Below are 18,500 nucleotides of genomic sequence, written 5' to 3'. Positions count from 1 at the left end.
GACCTCAGTTGAGGTATTTGAACCAGATTCTGAAAGATGCAAGGTGCAGGCATTATGAGGAAACGAATAGGAAATCGGAGAGAAAAGAAAAATGGAGAGCTGCTGCCAACCAAACTATTGATTGAACACCACAAAGAAGAAGTAGTTCAAGTAAAAGAAAGAGGCTTCACTATATAATGAAATGCCCGTAAATGTTGAACTTGAAATTGACATGTTTTGAGTCTTTTTCACTTTCTGAAGAGGAAGTTTGTTATTGTTATTAAATAGTTCTGTAGCTGTGTTATTGTTGTCATATTAATGTTTGTTTTGTTTGCTTTCATTTTTTAATAAAAGTTTGAATAGCCATAAAATGGTTTACAAGCACACTTCCTTTCTTAAATGCGACAATGAAAATGTTAGTTTATTTTACCCGCCATTATTCTGCTACGGCTCACATTCGTGGGCGTGACTGCTTACGTCATGAAAGTGAGTCAGGTGTATACCAGGCTAGCCCAATCCATAACCCAACCACCTGTTGCTTGAGGCTCGCAGACTAACCGGCTCAACTGCCCTTCTACCCAGAATTCAGCGAGTTGTTGTTAAATAAATGGGAGGTGTCTAATGCTGACAAGTAATGTTCTGTTAAAAACATGAGAAATCTTAATATGTTATATATAGGTTGTGTTGTAGTGGGTATTTTATTATTAGTTTCCACAGGTAGGTTTACAACACAACATTTCGTTGTGACCGTTGTTTTATATTAACTTCATGTGCGTGCAATTCTCTTTTTAATTCAGCTGATCATAGAATAATCGTGTTTTTATGTTTCTAGTTGTGATAAGGAGAATATTACGTTGACTGAGTTTCTCTAGTTGATTGCACACCGCATGAGAATGTTACCTAATCGAAAATAGCATAAAACATTATAGATATGAAGATTTTGAGGTTAAGTTATCCTTGAAAGGGAATATGTGTATTTAGGTGAAACACACAAATTTGTATCAGATGATTTAGTTTTCCATTTATTTTTAGTATAGTCCAACAAGGAAATGAAATGTATACATATATACAAATGAAATATAGAAGTTTCCGTTAATCAAGTTTCGTGAATGTTGACAGGGGACTTGGATGTTAGACCCCTTTTAACAACAAGCATCATCATGAATGTTGGTTGACATATTATGCTCAGTGTTTCTTATATACACCTTGGTTCCTTAGGAGAATCCGTCCGTTGCTACCAGTGTTCTTCTGGTAATGAAGCAAAAAAGGGAGAAGACAGTTGCGGTGCCTACAGTAAATTCGACAAGAGCCAGCATATACCCGTCGAATGTAATAGCGACGAGTCTCATACTCCAGGAACGTTCTGTATGAAGATTGTTCAGCAAGGACCAAAAGGATTCATATGTAGGTTTTTCCTCAGTGATATCTGTGTTAACCTTATCTATCAGTTGCTTGTTATTATTATTATTATTATTATTATTATTATTATCATAAGTAGACCCCGGATTTTTAGGCAGGAGGTTAAACTGCAATCTAATTTGGTTAGTAGGAAGTGTCATGCAGCCCGCTCTTCTGTAATGAAGTGAGAGTAACATAAATACTACGGGTTGTGATACGCTACACCCCTAAAGTTTATGAAAATCTCATACCATAACCATTGTGCAGGCTAGTGCAGTGTTCTCCCCAGAAATTTTCTTCAGCCGGGTGGCAGGAATGAGTAGCCAGGCGGGGAATACTACATAAAAAATGATTATGCTAAAATTTCAATTTATTCCCCTCAAGGTATTAACGATAATATCAGACTGGTAAACATTAACTGCAAAATATGGCTATTTTAGTGTTGTTATCACGAATTATCCCTCCATATAGGGTTGGCGCCAGGAAGGGCATCCGGCCGTGAAAAATGGCCAAATCCCCATGTGCGACACAGTTTGCACCCGTGACCCCACCGATGTGGGAAAAGCAGAGGAAGAAGAAGTGTTATTATCACAAACAAGACATAACAGAGTATTTTGAACTTCTAGTGTCATACTTCTCGTTAATTTTTTTTATAACAAGTTGCTTTACATCGCACTGACACAGATAGGTCTTATGGCGAAGATGGGACAGGAAGGGGCTAGGAGTGGGATGGAAGTGGCCGTGGCCTTAATTAAGGTACAGAGCCCGGCATTTGCCTAGTGTGGAAATGGGAAGCCGCGAATGCTCGCGTGCAATTCCACGTTAATCCAGACACTGCTTGAGCACTATACAACGTGACAGTCAAGCTAAACATTTAACCTTCGATGTAATTGAGGTGATTACGCTGACGATAATGAAGATTTATCATGTAAATAAGCAGTTTTATAGTGTGTATATTTTAATTTGGAGCACCCAGTGATTCAAATATGTATGAATATTATGTAACTAGCAATTACCTAGGTTATTTTAGCCGGGCGGTCTGTAAAATTGGCAGGGCCCATCAAAAAAGTCCTAGGGAGAACATTGTAGTGTATATTTGTTACTCGGTTCAGTAATTTTCCATTCTAACCTATTACTGCCTAAAAATCTGGTCTCTAATCATAAGTTACTGTTTGCCAGGTTTGCAAAGACAGTTGTATTCTTGGGAGAAAGTACAAAATACCACCACCATTGACTATTCATCACTCTCTCATTCTTGATTTTGTATTGCTAGTCAGAAAGTAGGCCTTCTTTGAGAGGTTAGTAATCCCAACTTCAGAGATCATTTTAGGGTGCTGAGGAGTTGCAAAAGAATGCAATATCATTATAATTTAACATTGTAAAGTATCTGGGGTAGGCTACAAGCATGCATTTTAATTTTAATCTGTTGTTGTTTGGGTCATCATTCCCTAAACTGGTTTGATGGAGTTGTCTGTGCCACCCTATCCTATACTAACCCATTTCATTTCTGTGTAATTACTATCTACTCTAATCTCTTTGTCATATTCATACCTCAGTCATCCCCTACCATTTTTACGGATTGCACTTCCCTCAAAAACCAAGTGAACAAGTCCTGGGTGTCTTAAGATGTGTCCTGTCATTCTACCTCTTCTGGTCACATTTTGCCAAATCATTCTCCTCTCACCAATTCAATTTAGTACCTCTTCATTCATAATTTTCATCTATCCATCTCACCTTCAACAGCCTTCTGTAAGACCACATTTCAAAACCTTCCATTCTCTTTCTTTCTGAGCTAGTTATCATCCATATTTCACTTTCATACATTGCCATGCTCCAGACGAAAGTCTTCAGAAACATCTGATTCCTATAGCAATGTTCGAAACAAGAAAATTCTTTTTTTTTTTAACAAAGGCCTTCCTTGCTTATGCTAGTTGCATTTATTAGTTATTCTATCCAAGTAACAGTTTTCATCTATTTCCTTTAACCCATATGCAGCCACTCGCCCTTTGCTCTGACATTGCTAGGAATCCACCAACTTTTTAGTATGCAACCTGGGTGTTGCAAGCTTTCGGTTAAAACAGTATAGTGGGTGATCGATGAGGGGACCTGTTTTATATTATTGAGAAATTCCACACTATTGCTCATGACACAAAAAACAGAACAATACAGAAATATAACACACACAAAATCCCTTTGAAATCTTAATTTTTCATGAACTTATCTCACCTCGGAAGTTCTTTAGTGTGTGGTATGGCCTTAATTATACGACACGAGCCTAACATTTGCCTGATTTGGAAATAAGGAACTAATGGGAAACAAATCATGAGTAAGCGAATGATGAGATTCGAACCTATATCCCAAATACAAACTTACAGCCGTATGTCTCACTCGGTGTATTATTATTAAGATTCAGTCTGAGGATCAGTGGTGAAGTGTTCACATCCAGGTAACAAGATCGTAGGTTCAAATCCGGCAGTCGTAATGGGATCTTGATGGGTGGGAGAAAGTTCATTCGGCATTCCATGTCATACTATATTACTACACGAAAGATCTCTGCTGATACATTTCGTGTTCATTCGTGCCCAGGATCACTAATAACTTATTCCTCACTAATACTGCTGAAATCAGAGCCTAAAACATCAAATATGCTTTGAATTTTGCTATTATTGAGCATATCGCACGAGCAAGCAACTTCCTTCTCAACCATCTTGTCAACAACAGAATACAGATTTCTCGATCGATATTTTAATCAGTTCTCTTTGCCAAAGAAGCATACCAAGCACTCTGGTGACACTTTGAGACACCAAGAATAGATTTCAATTAGAAATGTTTCCAGAAAAAGCCAACAGATGTCACAAATGTTTCCAATATGCGACCTTGCATCCTGGCATATCAGTCCGCTTGTGGAGTCCTGACCCAGTCGCTCGAGCGCATACCAGTCAGCTTACGGGTGCATAGGGGTTAATACATTTCCTAATCTAATATTTCCTGCATCACGCAACTACCATTGACTGCACTCCATTACTGCTATTGTGGAGTTATTTATTTTTATCCTGTACTCCTTCTCCAAGACTGTGTCCATACCATTCAGCAGTTTCTCCAGATCTTCTGCAAACTCAGATAAAATAATGTTACAAATAAAACTCAGTCTGCTTCATTACTCTAATTTATTTCAGGATGACCCACTAAATGCACACACACATATGTTCACACACACAAATCAGCTATGAATGGCCACACTTGCTAATTACTGCATATTTACAAAGTGCTCTTCCTTGTAGCGCAGCAGACGGTCCAGTCGATTGCTCTACCTGGGGTACGCTTAACCCTTACTTTCACTTCCCCAAGTCCAGTCACCTCATACAGCAGCTGTGTGTAGACCGCTGGATCTGAACACAGGGCTACAGGCCACTCGACACACGAGAACTGTTCGTTCGTTTGACTCCACAAACAGTCCAGTAATTCAGTCACATGCAGCGAACAACTAAAGAGCTAAACAGTATTCAACAGCAGGATGATACAACAGTGAACGTTAACACAGGTCCATTTATCCTTGCACTCACAATAGCGGGTTTCCTCCCTGACTCACATCGTTCCTCAGTCCGCAGAAATACATGTCCTCGGGAGTTAGTTACGAACTGTAGTTTCTCATTGCTTTCAGCAGTGTAGCATTATCAACACAGCTAAACCATGTTATGAAGGTGGCCCAGGGGTATGTCGAAAATCCTTAGATTTTTCGTTGCACGTGAGTTTTGCTGATAGCCCTTTTCAAAAGTTGGCAGGTATGCATGTGATGTTGCCTCGCTTACTTCTCCTTCATCCTTGGGGTTGACCAAAATCTATGCCCAAACGTTATCTGTTTTCCTTTCCACCCGGAATTCTTGCGATCACTAATGTTCAAATGTGATACTTCAGATATGAATTCTTTGAAGTTTTCAGAGTGCACACCCAAAGTTTCAGTTTCATCCGACAGATAACGCACTTGCAGCAATGGTTCAACATGGCATCTGTAAGTGATGTACGTTACAAGCAGCGTGTCGTCATTGAATTTATCACTGTGGAGCAAGAAATAGTTGGAAACATTCGCAAACGTTTATGTGCAGTATATGGAGCATCAGCAGTCGACAGAAGTACGTTTAGTTGCTGGGCACAGAGGGTGAGGCAATCTGAAAGCGGTTCGGCAGAGCTCCAGGATTTGCAGTGGTCGGGGAGACCAGCCATGGCTGTCACACCTGACAAGATGCAACGTGCTGATGTGCTCATTCGTGAGGACTGACGTAGAATGACTCGGCAGTTGGCGCGGGAGCTCTCGGTCTGCTAAGGAAGTGTGGGTGTTAATTGTCAGTGGACAAAATAGTTTTCACGATGGGTTCTGCGCCGTCTTACAAAGGAACTCAAAACTGTCAGAACAAAAAAAAAATTCTTCTCAGTTGCTGGAACGTTTTGAAGCTGAGGGGGAAGCCTTCTTGTCCCAGATTATGACAGGTGATGAAACCTGAGTTCATTATTTTTAGCCCGAAACAAAACGGCAGTCGATGGAATCGCACCATCCTGACTCTCCATAGAAGAAAAAATTCAAAGCAACTGCTTCCACTGGTAAGGTCATGAACACTGTGATGGTGCCATACTCTTTGATGTGATGCCAAGAGACACCACCATTAATTCTGAGGCATATGTGAACACATTAACTAAACTCAAGAAGCGCTCCAGCAACTTGGATGCCATAACAACCCAGGTGATTGTTTGCTTCAACATGGTAACACGCCCTCACTCAAGTTTGAGGACCTCGGAACACATCTCGAAACAGGGTTGGACAGTGTTACCCCATCTAACCTATAGCCCTGACCTAGCTCCCTCAGACTTCCACTTGTTTGGGCCATTTAAGAATGCCATTCATGGGAGAGACTTTGAGAGTGACGAAGAGGTGATTCACACAGTGAAGAAATGGCTTCGTGAACAAAACAAGGCATGGTACCGACAGGGCATACACGCCCTAGTATCTCATTGGAGGAAACCATAGAACGGGAAGGAGATTACATGGAAAAATAGGGAGTGTAGAAGAAATATTCCTTCTTGTCTATAAGTTTCATTGTGTTCAATAAATAATCATTGAAGGAAAAAATATGGTGCATTTGTTTCTGGGCTACCCTTGTAAATATTATTACAAGTCCATATTAGTCAATCATCCAGACTACTGCCCTTGCAACTTCCGAAAGCCTGCTACCCCCCTTTCGATGAACCATTCGTTAGTCTGGAATCTTGACAAATACTCATTCAATATGGTTGCACCTACGGCTCGGTTATGTACTTCATTGGGACGCGCAAGCCTCGCCACCACAGCAAGGTCACATGGTTCACAGGGGAGGTTAGTCTATTATCCCAAGCAGTTTTCTTCTGCCAGCCTCAGTAGCTAAACAGTGCATCTGCATAAATTTTTATCCATATTTAACAGTGGCATTTTCTACTTCAAGCTGCTTTTTACCTTTAAATTCAGATCTAAGCTTCTCTTCTCAGGTGTCTATACCTTGTATAGAAATGAATAGTCCATTACTCTCTAACTTACCTTACTCCATTTGATTTAAGTTATAAGGTATTGCCTCTAAACTTTATTTACCAGGCCAATTCCGGGGGGCAAAGACAGCTGGGCATAGATTTTTATTATTTTTTTTTTTTTTGCTAGTGGCTTTACGTCGCACCGACACAGATAGGTCTTATGGCAACGATGGGATAAGAAAGGCCTAGGAGTTGGAAGGAAACGGCCGTGGCCTTAATTAAGGTATAGCCCCAACATTTGCCTGGTGTGAAAATGGGAAACCACGGAAAACTATTTTCATTTTCAGGGCTGCCAACAGTGGGATTCGAGCCCACTATCTCCCAGATGCAAGCTCACATCCGCGTGCCTCTAACCGCACAGCCAACTTGGCTGGGCGTAGAACTGAGCACTCTACCCCACCAAGTGCCAAGGTTACGAATAGTGGAAGCCTTTACTTTCCAACCCTCCAAGCTGGCCCATGTGGAGATGTCTGCTTTTTTTTTTTTCCTAAACTTTATTCTTCACAGTTCCATCCAATGTACCTTCCTTTGATCGTTCCTACTACCTATAACCCATTTCGTCACTCAGTACCATTTTGATGCTGCAAGGTCTCTGGTGACGCGTTTACATCTCCAGTTGGTTCACATGCTAAGATGTGAATGGGGTTAAAGAACAATACATGAAGTCATGTTTTGACTTGTACATGTCAGAAGTGAGGGCAGGAGAGATTTTGGTAGATCAGTATTGTCCTGCCGGTTGTAATGTATAACAGAGGATGTGGGAACTTTTCCTCGTAACTCTACTTGTAAAATATAATTTTACCAACATTTTCAAAAATAGGCCAATGAAGGAACACTGCTAATGACTGATAGTAATGAATTCAGCATAGCGTCACTCCTGCAGTTCAGCACGGATATATATTTTGTTAACCAACAGTGAAACAGCAAAAAGTTGTAAACAGTAATTATTATTATTATTATTATTATTATGCCATTCGTTAATTTAGGCCATGACCGCTTTCTTCCCACTCCTGGCCCTTTCCTATCCCATTGTCGCCATAAGACCTATCTGTCAATGCGACATAAAGCAAGTTGTAAAAAAAATTATTAGGCCAATGTTCCCTCATTGGCCTCAGAAGTGTAGCTACACTTAAAAAGGCTCTTTGCTAAACCTGCCTGACAAGTTAGACCAATGTCTTTTTTGTCACTAGCCAGGATGGGCACACACTAATCTCTCCCAGGAAATACCTGAAAATTGTCCTAGCAAGTGATCTCCAGAGGTACTCTAGATTGTGTACGTCATTAAAGAGATTGTATGTTTTGATCCGAAACTTGTAAAGTTAACAAAATGCTCGAGATTGTCAGAGCACTGTTAAACAATTCCTACACCATATGACACAGCCAGTGTTAATTAATTGCAATGAGTGGAACAGCAATCCCTTCTGTTGTTCGTTTATTACAGTGGTGTCTGATTTACACAGAACAATATTTGTACAACCAATCATAAATTACAATCCAGATAACTACTATATTTGTTAAAACTAAAGATGAATGTTAAAACTAAGAAGTGAAAATCAAAATAGTATAATTCTAATGAATGTTAGGCTAAGCAGATTGAAGTAATGGTAGAAAATTGTAAAGTTTACAGAATTCAAACAGATTGTCTCTGGAAATTCCACTAAAAATGTAGCTAGAGAAATAGAAGGAGACCAAGGATACTTAAGTAAAAGAGGCCGCACAGCTGGTTACAAATAGAGGATTGTGGAAGCACTTATTCAATTCACAGAGGGTTGCAGACTGAACACTGAAAGTCTAACAGTCTATTATGTATGTATGTATGTATGTATGTATGTATGTATGTATGAATGTGCAAATGCATTTTTAATCTGTGATATCCCTAGTGATGTGATTGTAACATTTTGCCAACCCCTACACTCAGTCCACATGCTATATTATGTACTGAATGAAGACAGCATACCAATGTTCAGCTATTGATTTTCTCGTAGTACCAATATGCTTGAACATAACATTTATTTATTTATCAAAATTTCCTAACAATTGGTTGCTGTTTGTGTGTGCTCTGTGTAGGTGTAAATAAGTGATTTTTCAGCTTGGATATTATTTTATGCTCCAAGATTTTCAGTGGCCTGTATAGGCCTAGATATGCTTTTGCATGTTCTTGATTGTTCACTTCTTTTATTTATTTCAGGGGATGGTAGATGGCGACAGGTTGTTCGCCGATGTGCGTCAGTTGCCAATACTGGAGTGACGGGAGTTTGCAATTGGGGTGTGTTTGAGAATGGTGTTTACTGGGAGGAGTGTTATTGCTCTGAAGATGGTTGTAATGGATCATCTTTTGTTCAGCCACACTTTGCACTCATCCTTGTTGCAGTTCTTGCTGTTCTAAGATTTGGACTTGCACATGTCCAATAATAACTGGAGTATTATTAATATAGATGGATATTTTGAGAGTATATTTTAATGGCAGTCAGAGAACTGGAAAGTGAAAGGTGGTATGAAAATTCTGATATTTTAGTGAAATGAATTTGAGTAGCAACATTTTATACTCTGACTCTTTTATCTTGTGATTCAAGGAATATTTTAATATGTTCCTTTTTATAATGAATTCCACTAGGATTAACATGTTCACTTTATAACATTCCATTTTCTTACAGGCCTTAATGAAATCATTGTTATCGACTCCTTTTAAACTTCTATGATACCAGCATTACAAACTTCGGGCTGGTCTCTCTGTCGTCTTACTCTATTTCCAGTGGTCGTATTTGGTAGTATTTTGTCAGTGTTGTTTCTTCAAAGAGTTTTTATTACACTCTTAAAGAAATGGGTAACAACTTTATTCTGAACATTTGACATAAATAGAACATCAACTGGCAACAAATGTGTACCGCTAATGGAAAGAACATAACTGAATTAATGTTGATTGTTAAAGGTGTACAGTTTATAAAATAATACAGTCTTTGCATAGACTGAATGAAGAAAAGAACAACTCATGATTGTGAAAGTAACCAGGGAATTAACAACCACATGTTAAGAGCTGGAGCATATGCCATAATACTGTATTCAAATCAGGCAGTTGATTTTTGACACGTTCTGTCTTGGTAAGGCAAGGGTGATAGATATTGAATTAGCATATGAGGAAATTCATAAAGTTTCTTATTACTGTATCCCTTAAAAATGCAAGTAAAATAAAATTCCTTGCTACTACTGACCAGAATGTCAATGGTTTCAGACTCTGTATCAGTAACAATAAGATTTCTGATTAACTTGTTGGAAATAGTAGTATGTATACAGCATTTTTTATGTAAATTCCAAAAGGAAAGATATGTATTGTGTAAAAATATTATATAACCTTTTGCAAATTCTGTGGGGTCCATTGCAGCCAATCTAATGATGAGGTAACAGTTCATTGAGAAAATGACAAACCTAGCATATTAGCTGTCACAGTGGATCAGAGGTAGAATGTCAGGCTTATGCTTCCAAAATTCTGGGTTTGATCATGGGTGGGGGCTGTTTTCGAAGGGCAGCGAAAATAGTGGATATTTCATGTCATAAGTATTGAAACATTTAAGACCTCTGTTGACATACTTTTCATCCATACAGTGAAATGAAAGGACCATAAAGCTTAGAATGGAAAATCTTAATTTCTCTGAACTTGACTTGTGTGCAATTTATACATGAAAATGAAAATCCACAGCCTGTTTCCAGTCATTCGACCGGATCAGGAATGGAATGAATGAAGGCCCCATCTAGCGGCGAGGATAGGAATTGTGCCGGTTTTTGAAGCCTGTCACGCTTCTCTGGGGCAATGATTAATGAATGACAAATGAAATGATATTGGACAGTGTTGCTGGAATGAAATATGACAGAGAAACCCGGAGAAAAACCTATCCCACTTCCGCTTTGTCCAGAACAAATCTCACATGGAGTGACCAGCATTTGAACCACAGAACCCAGCGGTGAGAGGCTGAGCCACGGAGGCGTGTTTGCAATTTATACATATGGTTTTCAATTGCTCATTATCTGAATATTGTGTGTATGTACATTACTATTCAAATGAAGTGTTGCTTCATCACTAAATAACAAAGGCATAGCAGAATTGTAATTCATGTCCTCCTGCATAAAATTATGAAAGTTTATATCTCCCTTGTCCTCTTCCCTGGATGTCTATGAAGGCTTTGTTATGAAATCTGTCTTTGCTTTTGGTGCTGCTGTCCCTGTAGACATCACAGAGTAACAAATATTTGTACTGCAGCATTCGGTAATACTGTAGTCCTTTGCTGCAGGCATATACAGAAATCTAAATATATATTATTATTAACTTGAGATTATGAGGTTCTCTGGCTGAATAATGGCCATAGTTGCATTATGGGCTTCGATTCAGAGGGCCCCAGGTTTGATTCCCAACCATATCAGGGATTTTAGTCTTAAATGGTTAATGCCCTTAGCTCAGGAACTGGTGTTGTGCTGTCCGCAACATCCCTGCAACTCATATACCACACACAACACTGTCCTCCACCACAATAACACACAATTTTCCATGCATGGCAGACGCTACCCTCCCCTATCAGAGGGTCTGCCTTACAAGGGCTGCACCAGGCTAGTAATAACCTCACGTGATTATTTTTGGAACTTACTGTTTGTCTGTTCAGTTAGTCGTACAAGATGTAATGTAAAACTTTTACCTCCACCTAGATTTCTTCAAGCTTAAATAAGGTGTATAGTGGACGAATCTGATCTGAAATATACAGAATATTTTAATTCAATCACCTACTTACTTTGCTCCTATTACATCAGTACCATCATGAAGTGCTTATATTGAATTAAAACTGATAATCAGAAAGGAAATAGCAGTAATTTTACTTTTGTTATTTGTGCCTTGCCAGATAGTGTTACTTTTTTTTTTCTTAATTCTGGAAAGAGGGTGTTGAAAGAAAAGTTTTGACATCTGAGCTGTTGATATTCATAATTTAAAATGTCTTTTTTAATGTTACCAAAATATTCACATTCTTCTGTCATAAGTAATTTATGTGCTTATAAGAAATTTATGGTACCATGAGTTTTTACTGTCCCATAATTAAGGAATGTGAAAGTGACTTTTTCACTACAATGTGACACTCGTATCAATCACTTTCACCTCATTTTACCAGTATAGTAACTACTTTCATGAGCTGTTCACTTTTCTTTCTGTTCAGTTTATAGAACTCAGATTGAACAAGCTTCTCCATTTTATCTGATATTTTCACCCAGTTGTTCCACTTTTGTTTTCTTTCTGAAGATTCCTGTTAAACTGTACATAAACATTCATCTTTCATGTTTACTCTGTTTGCTTAGTAGTCTCTCCATTTTTAGCACTTCTGATCATCTATCATAGCAATTGATTATTGTTTGCGTAGACTGTCTAAGGAACAGCACTGACATAAATTCCTGTATGAAGTTTAAAATAGTCTTGTAAACTGCTTTGACTGTATACTATATACTTTATTGGTGAGTTACATCTAAGAAGTCTAGAATGTATTTTACTTGTTATTTCATCTTACTTGTCACATTGTCAGTTGTGCTTCATAATAGTATTAATATTGCAGTAAACTGAAATTTTTGTGCAAAATTGTACTAGACCCAATTGTTAGTTGCTTTTAAATGCTAAAGTCTGAAATTCTTATGAAGAGTACTGCGACGATTAGGTTATCATTTAATTTTTCCAGATTTAAGTAACTTAACCCTTTTAATGCCAGGCAAAAATGTAAAGGTAAGGTCTAAATATGCCAGGCATTTTAATGGAAAATGTAAACTTTCAGAAAAAGGAAATTAACTCCTCTGTTTTTAAAGATATGAAAGCAAAACTTAATCAGGGAATGCAAAACATATTCATCTAAATTCAGGATCGTTTCATATCATTATGAAATTGATTCCTTACTTTACTAATTAATTAATATAATTTATTCAGGAAAATAAAAGTTGGAAAATTTTATTATTCCTGTTGCCACACACTTACAAATGGAGTAAAACTGAACACACATACATAATACTAGAACGAAGAAACACATTCTGTTTGTTCTAAAAATATCTGCAAGGGTGTCAAAAATCCTAAATTCTAAAATCTAGCATATTGAAAAAATACGCTAACAATGATAATCACACAAGTAAACACAAAATTATAACGGTGAATATAAACAGCCATGTAGCTAACAACTGATGAGTCAGGTGGTGACCTCTCGGACTTCGTGGACAGTGACGAATCAAGTGCCAATTTCGCCTTAGACAATGAATTACTCGCATGGAATGTGACTGTATGTAACCAAACAAGTGATAGTGATGATATTGATACTAATAGTGACTGGGTGGTTTTCCGTGGTTTCCCATTTTCACACCAGGCAAATGCTGGGGCTGTACCTTAATTAAGGCCACGGCCGCTTCCTTACCACTCCTAGCCCTTCCCTGTCCCATCGTCGCCAAAAGACCTATCTGTGTCGGTGTGACGTAAAGCAAGTAGCAAAAAAAAAAAAATAGTGACTGGGAAGAAAGGAATGGTGACCACGACAATCCTGTACAGGCTCCACAACAGTTTCTGGAATCATTAGTTATTTAATTTCCTCCTCTCTTACAGCATTCGTCATACACTTCGATGCCATGCTTTTATGAGCCGCTCGTAAATAACTTAAGGAACTTCATATATCGCTTGAGATGATCGATAGAAGACAAAAGAATGTCAAAACATTGTAGCTTGAACTCTGTTTTAATGGTCATGCCAAAATTAGGCACCATTTTCGGTCTAGAAGCCTATCAAAGAATAAAGAAACAAAGCATTTCTCAGAGTAATGCTGGCAAGTTCCGTTCATTTTTTGAGGATTGCTCACAGCAACTCTGGCACTAAGATAGTGATCTATGGAGAGGCCTGGTGCAGGACTTTCAAATTGATGCCCATGGGGGACCTTTACATCTATGAGGATGAAAAACGTTACTAAGAAGATAGCCTTCAGCTTTCTGTACTGTCAAAAATAAGAAAATCTGGTGCAAAGTCACCTGAACCTTATAGTGGATGGTTCACCTGTTGCACTCCTGATTCTGTTTTCAATTCAGTGTGGTGTGACAGTCAATATGAGGTTGTTGATCAAGATGCATCTGTTCATTTCATGATGCAGCTACAACCAACACTCATTTGCAACTCCCTTCACCGAAGTGTAATAGTTGCAAAATGGACTCTTGCAGAGAAGAAACTGGCAGTACTTGATCCTGAGAGAAATCATTATGAAGGACCAATTCAATGACTCCGTTTTGTTTCTTGGTCTTATTGATCTTTTATAACTCCTTAGGACACTCCTTATTGACACATTATGAGATTGTACTGTGAAAATGGTGTGACCGAGGAGGATGCACGAAATGGAGATAACAGGTAAACGGCCAAGAGGAAGACCAAGAGACAGTTGAATAAAAGAAGTGGAAGTTTGTGTACAGAGAAGAGGAGAGGACTGGGTAAGAGTGACTAGGGAGAAGTGGTGGGAAGACAATAGGAGATGGAGAGTCTTATGTTCCAAACAGACCCGGCCAACATCTGGAAACTGCAGATGATGATGATGAGATGACTGTGAAAATGGCGGGCCATTTCCTGGCAACATTCTGTCATTATGCCCTTTTGCACTTCTTTGAAGTTGTTGAATAAGGCAATGTGACCATTAGATAAAACTTTTTTTTCACACATGAAGATGCAGTATTTGTGCCCACCTGGTGGCCGTGATCTTTAAGGCATTGAAGTCTGTATAGTCTGACACCGTGGTTAGCCATTTCAAGTCCCATTGGTCGAAAAAATGTTCATCATCAAAATGTTGGCCGGCAGGGTAGGGGAGGTGGTGTATACAATTTCTAATCACTAGATTGCATGCCAAAAGCCTGGATTAAATTCCAAACCTCTCCAAGGTGCTCACATGGAGGGGACGCAAATGACGCAGTTGATGGCGATTTGTTCGTCGGATGGAGACGTTAAGCCTTGAGCAGACCCCTTGGTGCTGTTCGACAGGAGTAGGCCATGTGGCGGCACCGGGTTTCACCCTCTCCCTTCCTACTGTCATATATCACATCATTCATTTCATCTCATTAACTCCTCTGATGAGGTTGATGTCAGGAAGGGCATCTGGTCATAAAAACTCACTGAAGATTAATCTCGCTTCATACCTGACCCTGTAGAGTAATGGGACTAGGGTTGTACATACAAGGTGCAGTATTTGTATTATTTGTATAAGACCTGTTGCAAATGTTGGTCAGGCTCCTCTACTTTGCTGTTAGCATTTGTGACTTGTTCTTCACCATGGATTCTATTCAACAAATGTTTTTGACTGTGACAGTTGTTGCAAGGTATCCAGTGCACTTCTTGTCCAAATTCTACAAACTTGCCTGAAATACTAAGGAGCAGAACTCGTGAAAAGTTTTCTGGAATTTTTCCAGACATTCTTACTGGTTGCTGCCATCCTTAAAATCATTAAAAATTTAGCAAAAAATACTTTGGGACCGCTTTCATCTTGACATCTGTGGACAGTGGAAATTATCATTTTGCTTCTACTGTAATTGTGAAAACCAATTTTATTTTTTTTTGCTATGGTTACTGATCTAAACTTTCTATTTTCAGTGTTGTGTACAGGAAACTTGCATTTATGATATTTTTGGTAAAATCTGGAAAGTTAAATGGTCATCTTATTTGTGTTGCAAATTTTTTCCAATTAATACAAATATTGTATTAAAATTTAACAATGTTCCTTATTAATGCATAGTAAGTGTATGAAGATGAAGAAATATGATTCATTTTCCAGAAACATCATGTAACCTACAAGACAGCTCCAAACCAATTCATTTCAGTACATGTCTCAGACTTTGATATTTTTAAAAATATGTAGCACAGCTGCCATTATTTTGCATATTATCTGAATTCAGCCTGAAAGGAAGATTTAGAATCCATTTTTAGTTACAAAACTTCATGCAATGAGATATTGTCATTTCCAACTAATCATCATCTGCATATTCTATTTTAGTTTATGCTTAAAAGTGCCAAATAAGCATGGAGACCTTCATTCATATTGTACTCAGTGAATGCTGATATGCTGTCCTGAATTCAAATTCCCATGACATAAGCCCATTGCTTTAAGTTTTGGTGTCTGTTGAAGTCTTTAAATTGTTTTAATTACCCCATTAGCACCTTAGTAAATTTTCATCTTACTTGGCCAAAAAAATTATATTTATTTGTAGAAAAATTACATTATGGAAATTATAGTTCCAAAACACTAGGATTATTCCCTAATCATCTTAAAATAATAGGTTTGACACTAGGAGTGCAGGTAAATGCGACAACCTGGAGTGTGTTTGCATCACGTATCCATTTCCATGCTTCAGTCCATGTTTGTACAGATGTCCAGTAATGTCATCACTTTCAGCATCGCTAATGTCACTACTATCATTTAAATTATAATTATGACTACAGTCCTTTTCTTCAGTCATCATCCAAATCCAGCGTAGAATCATCATTAAGAGTTGCTTTCTACCATATTGAAATATCTATTTTACTAGCTGTTATGTTTGTTTATGATGTAATGTATTTCAATATTTGTTTTTTTTATATTATTCCTTAGACTTGCATGGGTGCATTCTCAAATAACATGCTCTGTGTTCTATTGGAAATACATTGTAAATACATCAAGAGCCATCTCCTGTCTGTCATGCAAACTACAAACCTTTGAATATTCGGACAGAACCGTTCTGTATGTCTGCTTTTGGTTCAAAATACCGATGTACGAAACTGTTCCGTAAGTCAGCACCAATGGGTTAATATATGTTTGTTGAGTATTCAGCTCAAAGGCTGGTTTATGTGTATGATACAAAGTTGCATCCCCAATATCACACAAAATGGCACAAAGTTATCTTGACTCTGTAGACAACTTTGTATTTTGCTGTGAATGTCCAAATTATTCCATTATAAATTTTGCTTCACATTTTACCATTTTTGGTTAATACTGTTTCAAATTACTGTACAGGCATGATACTTATCTATTCCAGTGTACTTTGTAGCAAATTTAAGATTATGAGCATAATTTACAATTAAAGGCACTTTTAATTACAGTATGTGTTAACTTGAGCTGCACATATTTCTTAGTCTTCTCATTGGAGACAGCTCACTGGATACTAGAAGTCCAGATCAGCAGTAGAGTAACAATTTGTTTTTGATTGTATATATCTGAGCATAAGCATTGCTATTTTATATATTTAGCACAGAACAATGAATATTTTATATGGGTCGATATTGAAGAAGCACCAGTTTTGTATACAAGTTTTCAGGTGAATGTTTGTGATGAAGCTCCGTCCATTCCATCGTGATATTACCATTTCTCTAAGATAGCCGTGCTTCTGTTTAATGTGGTGAGAGAATTTAATCTTTTGTATGTTTAGTCTTCTTACAGAAATTCTATTTCAGTGCATTTTATAATTTTTTGACTCTGTATTTCTTATATTGTATGGTTATTTTTACTGCCAAAGTACAATTTGTGTACAATTGTTTTATAAATAAAATGTTATTATTTAATTTTGACTCTTTATTTGTTCTTAAAAAGACATGTTCTTTATCAGTATTTTATTATTATGGTGTCATTTTTTAAAAGGTATCTTTTTTGATAAGATTTCTCCTGAACTTAATCCAAGATCAAAGGAATTGTGTAACAAACTAGTTAACATTTTCAGTATAGAGACGTTTTTCATGTTCTTCAAGAACACTATCAGATTAATTCAAGGTCTACCCTGAAAGGCTTCATTTAGGAAGAATGTTCCTTTCAGGAGCTCAAAGCTTTTCCTGCTCCACTATACATAATTCCTGTAGTAGCAGTAATAATAAAAATGTATTGTATGTAACATTTTTTGAGTAACTGGAGGTCCTGGACGCTGTAGTGCTGGAACGTCTAACACATGGTTGTTTATCATGTTAATGAATCTGCTGCTCCTAGATCTCTCAATTAAGTACTCATAAATGCCAACTTATTGCTACGGGATTTGAGCACAGGAGGAAAATCCCTAAACAGTGACTCTGTGACTGAACAAACTGCGTAGTGGCCTTTGGTTCAGAGGGCCTTGGGATTGATTCCCAATCGAGGTGGGGATTTTAATTACATTTGGTTAATTCCCCTAGCTTGGGGCTGGACATTTGTGTTTGTGTTAATATACTGAATATCTTCATTTATGTACAACACAACCACCACAGAAATGCCCAATAGCGAACACACCCCATCACTTATGGTTGGTATCAGAAAGCCTGTTTGTCCATATTTACTGCTGATCCCAGACAATTAGTAGAAAGGCCAGACGGAGGAGGAGGAAGAAGAGGAGGAAAGCTCCCAAACTCCTTGACTAATCATGTTCTCTTCTATTTGCCTTATTTACTCAAGACTAGAATTTCCCATCATTATCATTAAAAGTATTCTGGATGTTACTTGCGCTGTAAATTCTGACATACTTTATTTCTGCCTCATTTCTGGAACATATCCAAGGATATGGAAAAAATGGAAAAATCCCATCCTAAATCCAGTACCAATAAAAAAGTCTCC

The 18,500-nt window shown here is 37.9% G+C and overlaps 1 protein-coding gene across 1 annotated transcript; it reads left to right on the top strand.

The window, feature by feature from the left end:
- The first annotated feature begins 522 nt into the window (after positions 1 to 522).
- LOC136857600 (UPAR/Ly6 domain-containing protein crok) lies at positions 523 to 17,488 on the top strand. Its single transcript, XM_067136384.2, has 3 exons — positions 523 to 696; positions 1,198 to 1,383; positions 9,119 to 17,488. The coding sequence occupies exons 1-3, from the start codon at positions 630 to 632 to the stop codon at positions 9,340 to 9,342; spliced, it is 477 nt and encodes a 158-aa protein (XP_066992485.1). The 5' UTR covers positions 523 to 629; the 3' UTR covers positions 9,343 to 17,488.
- Positions 17,489 to 18,500: the final 1,012 nt, after the last annotated feature.

Source organism: Anabrus simplex, chromosome 1 (assembly GCF_040414725.1).
Source record: "Anabrus simplex isolate iqAnaSimp1 chromosome 1, ASM4041472v1, whole genome shotgun sequence".
Classification (NCBI taxonomy): domain Eukaryota; kingdom Metazoa; phylum Arthropoda; class Insecta; order Orthoptera; family Tettigoniidae; genus Anabrus; species Anabrus simplex.
This window is presented reverse-complemented; position numbering and strand designations above follow the sequence as displayed.